General features: G+C 41.8%; 1 protein-coding gene and 1 pseudogene across 1 annotated transcript; both read left to right on the forward strand.

The window, feature by feature from the left end:
- Positions 1–4,089: 4,089 nt before the first annotated feature.
- On the forward strand, positions 4,090–5,342 carry LOC148407506 (uncharacterized; annotated as a pseudogene).
- Positions 5,343–6,119: 777 nt separating this feature from the next.
- LOC148407507 (general transcription factor II-I repeat domain-containing protein 2A-like) lies at positions 6,120–7,484 on the forward strand. Its single transcript, XM_088403973.1, has one exon. The coding sequence runs from the start codon at positions 6,120–6,122 to the stop codon at positions 7,482–7,484; it is 1,365 nt and encodes a 454-aa protein (XP_088260099.1).
- Positions 7,485–16,159: the final 8,675 nt, after the last annotated feature.

A 16,159-nucleotide genomic window follows, 5' to 3' on the forward strand; every position in this document is an offset into this window, starting at 1 on the left:
AAAAGAAAACGCAGAACAAGATACTCCGGGAGCGGAAGAGCCGCACTCCTTTTATTTTACAATTCCCTCCAAAACTCTCCCTCTCGTCGCCTTCTCTGACGCAATCACTCCTTTCTAGCGGTTACACAATTATCTTTCAAGTATTATGGCTTGTTTTCAACATTAATTGAATTTAGAAGAGATAGGGTCAAGTCGTTAGCTTTCAGATAACAATCTAATTTCCACAGACACGTCCTTGGCGTGCTATATTTGGGCTGCCATGTGACCCATGATTATTTCTAATTTTCAAAACTTCACGTTACATCCCTACTGAGGTCCAATTTAGAAATTTGCGTGACATAACCATCTGTAAGAGTTGGCCGCTCAGAATATTGGATGTCCGAAAATGATCATTGAAGAGCTCTGGTTTGTAGATAACGCTTCAGATTAAAATTAATCTTGCATGCTGCTGACAAAGACCTCTCTTTTCCGTCCGCCTCTGTTTGGATCTGACCTCTAAATAGAGCGCATTGACTCATTCCATTGCTTTGAAATGATGTCATCTTCCTTCCCCAAGCAGCTATTGTGACTGTGAGCTTCCCCTTGCCTTCACTCCACGAATTGAAAAATGAAAGACTAGTGTTGCCAAATTTGTCCAATATTCTTTTGTTTTGACGTGTGACATGTGTGTCACCCAAGTAGGAACTTTAGGGGATCTTCATTTGACTGAGAAAGAAAAGCCTGTGCTTATTTGCCATGTGTAGCCTATTGTTTTCCCAACCATGAAAGCTTAGACTCCTGTATAAATGTTATGACATGACTTACAGTTCAGATACAATACATTACACCACACCAATATATGGAGGTGGTACTTTTTAGATTCCCAACCATGAAATTCCGCAATGCAATTTTGTTAAACGAGTAAACAGGCAAACTGTTGCATCATCACTGGTGTATTCATGGATGAAAGAAAGGGATAGCACCGCCTTTTGAGTGTGCTTTTGATTGTATCTATTGCAATGTCGCCATGGAAACTGGATGACATAAATAGGCTAACTATGGCACAGAGAGATGAAGTAGTTCCCGATAGTGAACTTAAAATTTAGGTCATCTTATCCTGTCTGTTGGTTTATAAATTACATTCTGTTCCAGCCCTATTTAATAATGGCATCACATTGAATGCCTGGTTAGTTTTCAAGGTGGCAGGGCAATTACTCGGAAAAGATGGAACAAACTCAGGTGAAAGTGGACCGATGTTCGACATTGTCTTTTTATGCCCTGCAGATTCCTTGTTTCCATTGGTGGGCACACAATAGAACTGGAGCATAAACAAATAACAAATAAAAAATAAAAAACATCAATGGCAGCTCTTAAGAATTCAAATAGTCATTTAACTAATACTTTAACAAATACGTAAAAAAAAAAAATCTAGCGACAACTCAATACCAGCAGCACCAACAATCAATAATGAGAATATCACTAGCTTAAACCTAATGAAAATAACATGCAAAACATCTGTCAATGAGTAATCCATATAATAACATCATAATTAAAACAAATCAACTCAAGCATATTGTTCCCATTCCAACTGGATGCTCACATACATAAATACATGGTAGGTCTGTTGAATTGGAAAATTGAAATATGCCCCTTGTTGAAGATGTAGTGACAACCACCCTCGCAATGCCTTTACCCTGCAGATCCATGTTGTCAATTGCTGGAAATGTGCACATTGTCTTCAGGCGGTTGTCTCTTTCAAAATCTAACTGGAATGGCACAAAGTCTCAGCATCATTACCAGAGGTGGGCAACTTACATTTTTTTGCTGGTCCAACATTTGTCATTCATCAGAGCCCCATTCTTTCTGTCGATGTCGGTCCGTAATTTTTTTTCAAGCCATACAAAATTGTAATCAGCGGTTCGTCACTCTGTTGGAACAGAGCCCGCCTGTGGACGAAAGGGGGTTAAGAAAGATTTTTAAGGTCAGTCCATCCCACAAATGGATGAAATGCCACCTCCAACCAGTGCCTACATCCTAGTTGCTTTCTGAAGGACATAGTCAGCAGGGGAAGAAGACATTCATCTTTTGGTCCAAACTGCAGTGTTCGGATCTGCCCCATCCCTGTCTGAGGTATCCACCTCCATGATGAACTGAGCTGCGCAATCAGGATGGGACGACACAGGTGATCAAACAAAAAAACAACTTAGTTGAAGTTAGCTTTGTTGGCGGTGTCAGTTATCGAAAGTCAGTTATCGAGCATGAGCGTAAGTTGGGTTGACAGCACCTGCGGTTGTTAACTGTTTTTTTCTTTCAAAAAAAGAAGCAATTGAACAGCACTATGAACAACACACACAAGGGCATTGCATTATTATAGACACTGCACAAATGGGTTTGGTCCTCTTATTTATTTATGCAGCATCTTGCGGGCCAGATAAAACATCATGGCATTAAACCTCCTCCGGACCGTAAGTTTGAAACCACTACTGTAACGGAAATCAGACTTGTTGCCAGGACACCATACCTTCAAGATGAGTCTGACATGGGGAGGTCGGCGCTGAAGCTGTTGAGCCTAACTAATCAGCTCTCCTTAAAGGTCACATCAGGAGCAGCCAATTAATCACTTAACTCCTCGCTAGATCTATGTTAAAAAAAAAAAAAAAAACTCTTAAGGTAATCTCCTTCTACGCCCTCTCAGTAGCGAGAATGTGGAAGTGTGGAGGAGATGCATTTGAGGACTTTGAATCTGAGCCTAGACATTTTGTCTGCATGATGGGAAAGAAAATTCTCTGCAGATCCAAAAAGATTACATTACAACACTCCCAAATGCAAATAAAATAAAATACTCGAACTCGAACTTGGTGGTGGACATGAGTTGTAAAGTATGCCATGAAGCAAAAGAAGAAATCCTATTAGGCATTTTTGACCTGTGGGACTCAAAAGGCAACTGACAGGTAATGACTGGCCAAACGGAGTCTGTTTTTGGCGATCACTGAGGCAAAAACTCAGGCATGGGATTCTAAAGAAAAGTTGGTTTCTGAAGGTTGTAGAGCTGTCCTGGTTGACAAGCCTATACAATGTTGCATGGACATCAGGGACAGTGAATCTGGATTTGCAGGTCGATGTGGAGGTCCCCCTTTTTAAGAAGCTCGGCCGAATGTTGTGTTCCAACAATAGAAAATCACACTTCTCAGCCTCCCTGGTGAGGTACTGTATATTCAAGGGTACTAGAGAGAAGGCTCCGTCAGGAGGTTGAACCTCAGATTAGGGAGGTGCTATGTGGTTTAAGGCCCGGCCGTAGAACAGTGGACCAGCTCTACACACTTGGCAGGATCCTCAAGAGGGCATGAGCGTTCACCCAATGTCTTCATATGTTTTGTAGACTCGGAGAATGCGTTCGACCATGTCCCTTGGGGTTTTCGATGGGTGGGTGCTTTGGTGCTTTCGTTTTGAGTATGTGTTGTAAAGTGAATGTAAAGTGATTATTTAGACTTTTGGATTTGTGTTATCCATTGCTTTGTGGCCTCAGTGAAAAGCATTGTAGCGCGTATGCGCATTGAATGGCTGAGGGTTGACTAAAGTAAAAGTAAGCAATGTGCAAGTGTCCCGTCTCATCAATACACACCTAAAAAGACATAACATTGGCGACGAGGATAATGTCGTGTCTTCTTGGCGGGACAGGAGAGACACACGGTGTCAGTACTAGAGAGTACCATGGCTGTTTGGAGTAATGGGAGAGTTTAAGCCAGAAAACAAGCTTTGGTCAACGTACATGGAGAACATTTTTTCGAAGCAACAAAGTAGCTGAAAGGGTGCAAGTTGCTACACTGGTTACAAACTTTTAAGAAACTTGGTGCAGCCTGACAAGCCAAAAGACAAGTCATTTGTGGAGATGGTGACTGTTTTAAAATGACATTTTGAGCCATAACTGCTGTTGGTAGCAGAAAAGCTCAGTTTCAACCGCTTCAATCAAAAAGCAAGCCAGCTAGTTGCACAATACATTGACGAGTTGAACCAATGCACCACTAATTGTGAGTTTGCTGCGAACCTGGACACATCACTACAAAATCGTTTCGTCAGTGGAATACTTGTGCATGTGAGCTCGCCCTCAACATGGAGACGGCCAACAGAGACTCATGTCAGTTGAGCGGGATGGAGAGCGAGACGGCGGGAGCTGCCAGTCCCAGCATCCGCAAGCTGAAGCTGCAGGGAGCCAGGAGCTTCAGGTGCAAAGGAAAAAATCATCAGGAGAATGAGTGGTTAGAGAGTTTCTGCCTGACCAAACGTTCCAGCCATTGCTGCTGTTCGGCATTGGCTGTTGTTTAGCACTAGCTGGAGAGACGAGCTCTATTTTTCTATATTTTATTTTTCATTTTTACCACCCGTCAGGACTTGTTTCCAGCGCTTTTTTTCCTTTTCTTTTTTCCCTTTCATTACTTTTTGAGGACTATTTCTATTCTTCGTTAGCTAGTGATTTGCCGATTTAACAGCTCCTAGCTCCGTTCATCCTCCTTTGCACAGCTCTGCTGGTGTAAGTATTCACTCAGCTGTACTAAGGTAAGAATAGCTTTGTGCACCTCCACCACATCTGGAGGGAATTATCCATCAGCTAGAGCAGAGTAGTTGGATAATTGTAGATCAGACGGGCACATCTGATAGTGTGGGCTGTAGCCCTCCCACTAGCCTGGTTAGCATTAGCCCTAAGCCGCTAGTGTCGGGTAGTGCGGACTTTAGCCTACCCGCCAGTCTGATTAGAATTAGCCCTAAGCGGCCTGCTAGCCGAAGTGAGCCTGTTCAGCCAGGTAAGCGTTTTAGCACCCTTGTTAAGCACATTCCATCACATCTAGTTATAGTCTAGTTGTTAGTTATAGGGAACTCCATCACCCGTGACATTCAGTTTAAAACGCCAGCCACAGTAATGTGTAGTAAAGGGGACAGAGCACCCGACACTGAAGCTAGTCTTAGGGAGCTGGCGGACAAGAGCCCTAGACACCAGCGTAGTGCAAACAAAACTAGCTACTCAGATATAGTGATACATCGGCTCCAATATTATGAGATTGAGGCAGTCTGAGATTACAAAGAAGAACATAGCTAGAATTTGTAATCTCACTAGAAAGATGAGTCAGCATCGAGTAATTGTCTCTGGCCCTCTGCCTGCGAGAGGCAGTGGTGAGAGGTTTAGCAGATTATTGTCACTTAATCGGTGGATGGCTAGTTTCTGTAGAGAGCAAGGTTTCCAGTTTGTAGAAAATTAGCCCTCTTTCTGGGACCAGCCCGACCTGCTAAAGATAGACGGTCTTCACCCTAACTGGGAAGGTGCCATCATTCCTTCTGGAAACATAGATTACTGTTTAAGCCTTCCATGACTTCTCACCTTAGAGCAGGGGTGCCCAATACGTCGATCGCGATCTACCGGTCGATCGCGAAGGTACTGTGGGTCGATCGCATGGCATTAAAACGTAGACGTCAGCCTATGATCCGTCTTCACTCTGAAATTTGTTACTTTATTGGCATATGGGGGGAGGTCGGTCTGACCAATCTGACCTTTTCTGACAGAGGGGTCACTGCACATGCGCACATAACGGCGCGTTCTCGCAAGCTAGTGAGTTAGCCTCTAATTTATTTATTCTAAACGTAAGGATATAAAAATGAGTGAGGGAGCTGGACCAAGTAAAAAGCCAAAAACGTACCATTTCCATACGGAATGGGAGGTGGACTTTTTCTTCACTATGTCATTTTCAAAGTGCGTTTGCCTCATCTGCCAGTCTGTCATCGCTATACCGAAAAAGGGAAATGTGGAGCGGCATTTTCGGACTGTTCATAAAAACTACGATACTGACTTCCCTCCGAAAAGCGAGCTGAGAAGGAGAAAGGTGAAAGAACTAAAATCCCAGTTGTCTGGACAGCAGTCATTTTTCTCACAGCTAACTTCAAAAGCAAAGGCAGCCACCGAAGCTTCGTTTCGGGTGAGTCACTTAATCGTTAAGAACAAGAAATCCTTCCAAGACGGAGAAATGGTAAAGGAGGCATTTGTTGAAGCAGCTGACTCGCTGTTCAAAGACTTTAAAAACAAAACTGAAATACTATCTTCGATAAGAGCTCTCCAGCTATCAAGAACTACAGTTACACGACGCAGTGAAGCCATGGCTAAGGATTTGACTAAGCAACTTTGGAAGGACATCACAGATTGCGAGTGTTTCTCTCTGCAGTTGGACGAGTCTACAGACGTGAGTGACACAGCCCAGTTGTGCATTTTTATTCGGATGGTGTTTACTGATATGAGCACAAGAGAGGAGCTGTTAACAATCCTGCCCATGAAAGAACACACGCGAGGAGAAGACATATTTCAGTCTTTTAAAAACTTTATTGAGAAAACCCAGCTCCCAGTGTACAAAATAGTGTCCATCACCACGGACGGAGCGCCTGCGATGGTTGGCCGCTCGAATGGGTTTATTGCCAAGTGCAGGGAGGACGATGCTTTCCCAGACTTCCTTAATTACCACTGCATAGTACACCAACAAGCGTTATGCGCAAAAATGCTCAACATGAAAGAAATAATGGATGTGACAACGAAGATCGCCTGTTCTATTCGCACCAGATCTCTTCAAAGACGTCTATTCCGTGCACATCTGGATAACGCTGATGGTGACCACTCTGAGTTATTGCTGCACACTGATGTCAGGTGGCTTAGTCGAGGGAAATTCCTGCAAAGATTTCGAGACCTCTGTCCGGAGATTAAGGTTTTTTTCTGTGAAGCTAAACATGCAGAATATAACCAACTAAGTGACGACCAGTGGCTGCTGGACTTGGCATTTTTAACCGATCTGACCAACATGCTGAATGACCTTAATCTGGAGCTGCAAGGAAAAGACAAAACTGTGATCAATATGATAAGCTCAGTTAATGCTTTCAAACGAAAAATGCAACATCTCTCCTCAAAGCTCCAGCACCAGAATTTGGCAAACTTCCAGAACCTCACATCAGAGCTGGAGATGCAGGGGAAGTCATGTGTGCAATTTGACAGTGTACGCTACACAAAACAGATTGACAATTGCTTATCAGAGTTTGACAAACGTTTTCAAGACTTTGCTTTACTTGAGCCTGTTGCTACATTCATGTGCTACCCTTTTCGGGAAGATGCTGAGGTTGTTTCACTTGCATCAAAAATTGCAACACTGTTTCACCTGAACTCATCTGGAGTGGAGGATGAGATTTTGACACTACAAGCCGACATTGAGCTGAAGTCCAGAGCTCATGGACAATTTTGGAACTTACTCACAGAGGAAAAGTACCCCAACATGAGAAAATGTGCAACCTCCTTGACTGCATTATTCGGCTCCACTTATTTATGTGAGTCAGCCTTTTCCCACATGAAGATCATTAAGTCCAAGTACCGTTCCACCATGACTGATGATCATTTGGAAGTGTGCTTGAGGCTGGCTGTCAGCAGCTACTGTCCGGACTATACATCCCTGGCTGATTCCATTCAGTGCAAGTCATCAGAGTAAGGTAATGAAAAAAAAATGCACAGAGTTGTATTGAGCAATATGGATTCATGTAGTTATGCAAGGTACACCAACATATATGGTTCATATAAAGAATTCTCAATATTTTTATAAATAAATATATGTTTTGCAAATTTATAGTAGGTAGATCATTTTGACTTGGTCATTTTATAAGTAGCTCGCATGCTGGAAAAGTGTGTGTACCCCTGCCTTAGAGCATGTCGGGTCGCATTTGAATAGTGAGCCTGCTAGAATGGGTGTGAAATCATTAAGGCTAGAGTTAACTAACACTAAGTTGGACACATACAATACACATAGCATACTTAGTTTAGGCCAGTGCAATGCACACACAGTTTCATTACCTAATGCTAAATCCCCTAGCGACAAGAATTCTCTTGAGGTGGTGTTAAATGAAGAATATAGTCATGCTTCTACTACCGGTCAGATTGGTGACACTGTACCAGTTGGAATATTAGTTCTTGCATGGTATCAATCAATCAATCAAATTTTATTTGTATAGCCCTAAATCACCGAAGTCTCAAAGGGCTTCACAGATGAAAAGAGGTCATGTGGAGACCTCCTTCAAAAAAGAAGTCGTACAGAGACATCCTTTCAGTGTAAGGTACACAACAGCATCCCCTGTCAAAGCTCCCAGAAGGGGAAGGAAAAACTCAAAAACCCCAATTAGGGGAAAATCAGAAATCTCCAGAAGGGACCACAGGTGGGAGGAGCCCCCATCCAGGCCCACAGGTTGAAGTGGATGCTGCATGTACCAAATACAGACATACACATAAACAATATAAATTACAGAAAACATATTGTGCTATATAGTGCAGTGATGTCTTGACAGCAGGCAAAGCCATGATCCCGCAGACTTCTTTTTAGCCCGTGGGGTCGATAGCAAACCGGCATTTTGTGATCCAAGTTGTCGGGACGGGACATATGGTGATACTAAGTCGACGAGATAGGAAGGAGCTAAACCGTGTAAAATTTTATAAGTAATTAACAGCACCTTAAAATCACATCTCACGTGTATTGGAAGCCAATGCAGGTCAGCTAGAATCGGAGTAATATGATCGAACTTTCTCGTCCTTGTCAATAGTCTCGCTGCTGCATTCTGTACAGACTGCAGGCTTTTAATGTAGGACATGGGAAGTCCAGAAAACAAATGTTACAATAGTCTAGGCGCAACGTGACAAATGCATGAATTAATGTTTCTGCATCGCTAAGAGAAAGAATAGGGCAAATCTTAGCTATATTGTGGAGGTGAAAAAACGCCGTTCTTGTCATGTTATTAATATGTGTCCGAAAGGAGAGAGTTGAGTCAAATATCACGCCGAGATTTTTTGCAGAACTACTTTGGGTAATAATACAGTTTTCCAGGTTCAACGTGGTATTCTTAAGCAAGTGCTGATGATGAGCAGGGCCAATAAATAACATCTCAGTTTTACTAGGGTTCAGAAGCAGAAAATTGGAAGACATCCATTGTTTAATCTCGGCAAGGCAGGCCTCCAGTTTACTGCACTTGCACGGATCCGTTATTTCTAAGGGCATATAAAGTTGGGTATCATCAGCATAGCAATGAAACCTAACAGCATGTTTATGTATAATGTTGCCAAGAGGAATCATGTAGCTGTTGAACAGTAAGGGACCAAGTACTGACCCCTGCGGGACACCACATGAGACGAAGAAAGATTCAGAGATCGCATTGCCATAAGAGACACTATGCGTCCTTCCCAGGATGTAAGATCTGAACCAAGAAAGTGCTGATCCCGAGATACCAACACATAATCTAAGACGTTCTATAAGAATATGATGATCAATAGTGTCAAATGCGGCACTAAGATCAAGCAGTAATAATATTGATGAGATGTTGGAATCCATGGCTAAGAGAAGATCATTCGTCACTTTTACTAGGGCTGTCTCAGTTGAGTGGTTGGCCCTAATACCTGACTGAAGGAGTTCAAATCTATTGTTTTCTATCATAAAATCACTAAGCTGTTGTGCTACAACTTTCTCAAGAATTTTGGCAATAAACGGAAGGTGTGACACTGGCCTATAGTTAAAGAGATTTTCAGGATCTAGGTGAGGTTTCTAAAGTAATGGTTGAATAACGGCCATCTTAAAAGCTTCAGGTACAATGCCAGAGGAGAGTGACAGGTTGATAATATTCAAGACAGATGACCCTAAGACCGGGAATAAATCTTTAACGAGTTTGCCTGGAAGCGGGTCGAGCATGCAGGACGCCGGCTTTGCTGCATTAACCAGGTGTGTAAGACACTCCAGGGATACTAAATCAAACTGGGACAGGGTAACCAGACTTTCTTGAACCTGATTGTCCGAACTAGCATCAACAGTCACAGCCGAGGGGGTAAGTGGCGCTGCCTTCCCTTATTAGCTGAATACACTGAGTAAAGAATTGCATGAAATCGTGTGCTGAATGGAGGGAACTATGATTAATCTGCTGCTGTTGCGTTAGCTGTACTACTGTGTCAAATAAATATTTTGGGTTGTTTTTATTAAGACTAATCATTTTGGAAAAGTAATTTTTTTTTGCTACCCAGTAATAACCAGTAATTCAGAAAGTGCAGCAGTGGTTGATGAGTTAATATCATGGCTCTTAAAGCCTTGGTTGTGGACAATAAGACCACACTGATCTAGGACTTCAAATGTTATAAGATAATGATCAGACATAGCGTTAGTATGCGGCAGAATTGTGATATTTGAGGCAGTTAGGCCATGAGTTAACACTTAGTCTAAGATAATACCATTCCGGTGTGTCGCTGCTTTTATTATTTGTGTAAAACCAAATGCATCGATTATTGCTTGAAATGCTACAGTAAGTGGCTCCAATGGGGAGTTCATATGAATATTGAAGTCACCCATAATTAGTATATTATCTGTGTGAGTTATTAAGTCAGCCATAAGTTCAGGGAATTCATCTAAGAATCCAGAGTATGGACCGGGAGGACGGTAAATAACTACCACATAGAATGGTGGTGAGGAGTTCGACCGCATAACGAGAGCCTCAAATGTCTTGAAGGTGTGATTAGTGCTCGTGCTAAGTTTAAGATCAGATTCTGAAATTAGGGCAACACCCCCCCCTTTTTTACAAGGACAGGCAACATGTGAGCCCACAAAGTTTGGGGGTGAGGCCTCATTTAATGATAAGAATTCATTTGGTTTTAGCCAGGTTTCGCAGAGACCAAGCACTTTAAGATTGTGATCTGTAATAAGATCATTTACAAGAAGGGCTTTTGAGGGGAGTGACCTAATATTTATGAAGCCGAATTTAAACTGGGAAAAATTGGCTGGGGCTTGCTTTGTATTTTGAGTAATTAAAACCTCATCGCAATGTTAGTAAAGTAGGAATTCGATTGTTGACGGCTACAGCGGGCATGCTAATATTACTATTCCGCCTAGGTACTATGTCACTAGTCTTACCGATTAAAGAGGCAGGGGTATTTTCCTTAATCAACACCACCTCAGCAGAAATCTTATCATTAGGGCATTCAGCATTAGGTATTGAAACAGTGTGTGGATTGCAGTGACCTGGACTAAATATGCTATGTGTGTTGTAGCAGTCCAGCGTAGTGCCGGTTAACTCTAGCCTTAACGACTCCACACCCGTTCTAGCAGGCTCGCTATTCACCTGCGACCCGACATGCTCTAATGTGAGAAGTCATGGAAGGCTCAAACAGTAATCTATGTTTCTAGAAAGAGTGATGGCGCCTTCCCAGTTAGGGTGAAGACCATCCATCTTTAGCAGGTCGGGCCGGCCCCAGAAAGAGGGCCAATTATCTACAAACTGGAAACCCTGCTCTCTACAGAAACTAGCCATCCACCAGTTAAGCGAGAATAATCTGCTGAACCTCTCATCATTGCCTCTCGCAGGCAGAGGGCCAGAGACAATAACTCGATGCCGACTCATCTTTCGACGATGGTAGCCGGCATGGTAGCCGTTAACAACCTGATTCCTACATTATTAACATTGCCACAAGGTTTTGATGACTCAAAATACAAACTGGGAACTAGGCATCATAATCTTATAAGTATTACTAACTCTATGACTTTAAATAGTTTGGGGAACCTTTCTAGGGTTTAAATTAGGCTTTATGAATATTGGGCCACTCTCCTCAAAAGCCCCTCTTGTAAATGACCTTATTAGACCTTATTAGAGATCTCAATCTTCGTGTTTGGTCTCTGTGAAACCTGGTTAAAACAAAATGATTTCTTACCAATAAATGAGGCCTCTCCCCCAAACTTTTCAGGCTCACACGTTGCTCGTCTTTGTAAAAAAAAGGGGGGGGGGGCGGGGATTTGATAACTCATGCAGATAATATATTAATTATGGGTAACTTTAATATCCATATTAACACCCCATCTGAGCCACTTACTGTAGCATTTGAACCAATAATCGATGCATTTGACTTTACACAAATGATAGAAGCAGCGACACTCCGGAATGACACTTAGATTCAGTGTTAACCCATGGCCTGATGGCCTCAAATGTCACAATATTGCCGTATACTAATTCTGTCTGATCATTGTCTTATAACATTTGAAGTCTTAGCTCAGTGTGGTCTTATTGACCTAAACCAAAATAATAAGAGCCGTAATATTAACTCATCAGCCACTACTGCACTTTCTGAATTACTGTCTTTGGCAATGGCTTCTTTTTCGTGTTGTGGAGTTGAGAAAATGGTTTATTAACACAAAAAGTATGCACCACATGGGTTTCTAACAAAGTTACTTCAAAGTATGACAAAAAGATGATAAAGGGACTCAAAGTACAACTAAAAGAGACTATGCAAAAGTGCAAGGGGACAGAACCAGCAGGAGGGTGTCGCCGAAAATACAAAGTAACAAAGTAAAGTGCTAACCAACTGGCAGACTGGTGGCAAGGAGAAAAAGTAACAAATAAAACACTTAGGCAAAGGCGCTAGGAATCAAGGGAACGAGGAACAAGGAACTGGCACGTATACTGTAAGGCTGCAGACGCAATAATCCGGCGACACCCTCTAGCTCTGACGCACCTAAATAGTCCCCTGATTGGAATTAGGAGCAGGTGTGCGGCCAGTGGTTCTGCTACCCAATCTGCAACACAGGACAACTCATTAGGGACACAGGATGTGACAGACATTTCCTGCCTAATGTGGCACAATGTGTTTATTTGTATTTTGTTTGTATTTTGTACATTCAGCATCCACTTCAACCTGTTGAACCTGGATGGGGGCTTCTGTGGTCCCTTCTGAAGGTTTCAGATTTTTCCCAATTTGGGGTTTTTGAGTTTTTCCTTCCCCGTCTACGAGCTTTGATCAGGGGTTGCTGTTGTGTATTTATGGTGAACAGAAGTCTCTGTATGACTTCTTTTCACTTGTAAAGCCCTTTGAGACTTCAGTGAATAAGGGTTATATAAATAAACTTGATTTGGTTTTTGTACCATCTCATAGAGACTAAATGCCATAATTATGGAAATATTGAACACATTAATAAGGCATGTCTTTCAAAGGCAAGTGCAGAGCACACTCAAGAAAAAAGTGATAGGTCAGCAAAAGAAAAACACAAAATTTGTAACAGCTGAAGAAGATGCAGATCTTGAAATAGTTACTGTTTTGGCTGTCACAAGCAATGATGCTAATACATACAAAGCAGGACCCTGGTGTTGTAAATGTCCTGCAGTGAGGGTAAGGCTGCTCCACAGATACGCTGTGAGGTCTTGATTGCACACTGGAGAGCCTTCCTGTCTTGTGCCATGCAGTTGCCATACCAGACTGTGATGGAGGTAGAGAGAACGCTTTGGATTGTGTATCTGTAGAAGTTGTCACGAGTCTTTGCTGACATGACAAATTCCTTCAGTCTCCGCAGAAAGTGCAGTCTCTGTTGGGGCTTCTTGATGATCTGTTGAGTGTTGTTGGACAAGGTGAGATCCTTGCTGAAGTAGGTGCCGAGAAATTTGAAGGCTTTCACCCTCTCCACCTCAGTCCCATCGACATCTTATTACAGCAACAGTGGGGTACCAGAGGCAGTGAGCTGTTTTGCCACTTATTGTTGTCAAAGACATTGATCCACATTGTGTGGTACAGATTGGTTAAAGGTAATCAAGCTGAAGTGGGCAGAGATCAAATATATAAATGACCCCTGAAGCTCATTGACTGTAGCTTGATGAGATGCTCAGTAAATATTCAGAGGCTTTTAATGATGAGTTAGAGACACTCAAAGACAATAAAGCCTCAATCATAGTTTAAGCTGATGTATCCCCTAGATTTTGCAAACACACGCCCCTCCCATTTGCAATGAAGGAGAGAGAGGAGAAAGAGCTAAAAAAGTTGGAGGACGCTAACATGATATATCCAGTTAAGCATAGTGAGTGGGCAGAACCGATAGTCCCGGTAGAAAAAAAAAAAAGTCACTCCATCTATGTGGCGGATACAAAGTGTCAGTTAACCAGGAACTTGAAACCGTTACCCTTTACCACGTTTGGAGGAGCTTTTAGCAACCCTTTGTGGTGGGGTAAGATCTTCTTTAAAATTGACTTAGCAGACCTCTCACTGCAGTTCTTCAGGACACACGTCCAGTCCAGGTAGCATGCACCAACCTCACCTCTTCTCATAACCCCTGTCCTTTTAAAAGGGGAGTGTAGTTCCACCCCTGCTTACGATAGGCCCATTTTGCCAGCATGCCAAACTTGATTGGCTCTTGTTAGAGTGCCTGTCCATTGTAAATTAAGCACAGGTGTTAAAGCTATCTGATCAGGGTCATGTGCACAACACAATGACAAAGTAAAAATCAAAGTCCACCACTTACAGTCGTCTTTGGTCCTCTCTGCCCGTAGACAACGAGTTACACGGCGCGTCCCTGTGGAGTTGCAATCTACTCCGGCCCCAACTTTAGCTTTTACACCCTCGGGAATGTGCCGTGTTAGTCATCAAATGCACCCATGGCAAAGGCACACACATTGTTGAGGCAGGAGGTGCACGCACACACTGTAAAGGCAGAAACACAATGGAGCAAACATTCACCAGACCGTTGGATATCTCTTACCTCGATTCCTTTTCAAATAAAATGTTTTTTCAAGTGTAAACTCTCCATTGTTATCATGTTTGATCATGTACAGATTTGACTTTAATTCAACGTCCGGGCCGCTGCAAATATTACCGCAGCTGAGCGAGACTTCTAAAGAAAAGGGGTTACTGCTAATGTACAGTGTATAAGGTTTAACCATTTAAGACTTAAATTGACAGTGTCTTAAATACTTGTCTTAAATAATATTAATAAATAATATTTATAGAATATATATTATCACATAATATATATATATATATATATATATATATATATATATATATATATATATATATATATATATATATATATATATATATATATATGTGTGTGTGTGTGTGGTTTTTTTACGTGAATTCTTATATTTTTATTCTTTCTAATTGTACTTATCCAATTTAAACTGAAATATGCAAGCATAAATATACAAGACAATATTATTTATTTATATTTTTCCTTTATTTAACCAGGAGAAATCTTTTGAGATTTACATCTCTTTTGCAAGGATGTCCTGGAGAGGAGTTGTGGAATGAACCTTATTAAATTTGCAGCAGATGTATTGTGGAAGGGTACCAGAAGCAGTTTTATAAGTCATATGATACCAGTGTGATAATTGCAGAAAAAACGGGTCAAGACAATCAGGCCCTGACGATTTTTTAACATCTAAAGCCTTTAGGGAATGCAAAACTTCAGATGTTAAGAAAGGGACAAGATGAAAGTCGCTGTTTGATACAGGTGCTGTTGCTGGGGGTATAGAGTTTGAAGGGACAGTAACACTGTTGATGACCTGAAGTTTATCAAAGATATGACCGGCATTATTGAAGTAATAATTGAACAGGTTTGACATTTTGTGGATGTCACAAGTGAAGGTGCCATTTTGTTTCAACCTTTGTGGGAGTGCGCTTAGTGATTTGTTTTGTAGTGTCTTAATTGTTTTCCAGAATTTCGAATGGGGTTTTGAGGTCTCAGTGGTTAGGGAGAGGTATTATTTAGTTTTGCATTTTCGAACAAGGGAGGTGCATATGTTTCTAATTTTGTGAAAGTGTTGCCAAGCTTGAATAGAATTCATTTTTCTGGCTATAGACCATTTTCTGTCCCGCTCAAGTAGATATTCGGCTAGTTCTCTGGTGAACCAGGGATTGGGCCTATCTTTAATTCTGAATTTTTTTAAGGGTTCTTGTTTTTTAATGACAGACAGGAAGTTTTGGTGAAAACCGGTCACAGCATCATCAACAAAGGGGATTAAAGATACATGCTGCCAGTTCACCTGAGAGAGGTCGTGGAGAAAAGCTTGCTCAGAGGAATGCTTGAAAGAGCATTTGGTAACGATCTGACACTTAGATTTTTCCATTTTAGTGTTTCTGACACACACAATGCAGCAATGGTCACTGATGTCATTAGGAAGTACACCTGCTGACAGGTATTTTTGAGGTGCATTTGTTAGGATGACATCAATAAGAGTGCCTTTACCTATATGTGCTGAGCCAATTCTAGTATGAGTATCAATTAATTGAGTGAGATTTCTACAATTACAGGCCTTCTTTAAATTGAAGGATTTCTCCGTTAGCCAATCTAGGTTTAAGCCTCCCAACAGAATCAATTCATGGGAGACATAT

Source organism: Hippichthys cyanospilos, chromosome 20 (genome assembly GCF_059441005.1).
Source record: "Hippichthys cyanospilos isolate Australia breed blue-spotted pipefish chromosome 20, RoL_Hcya_1.0, whole genome shotgun sequence".
Lineage (NCBI taxonomy): Eukaryota > Metazoa > Chordata > Actinopteri > Syngnathiformes > Syngnathidae > Hippichthys > Hippichthys cyanospilos.

Excerpts from the sequence above, each read along its gene's own strand:
- LOC148407507 (XM_088403973.1), top strand. The coding sequence starts at position 6,120 with ATGGCTAAGGATTTGACTAAGCAACTTTGGAAGGACATCACAGATTGC.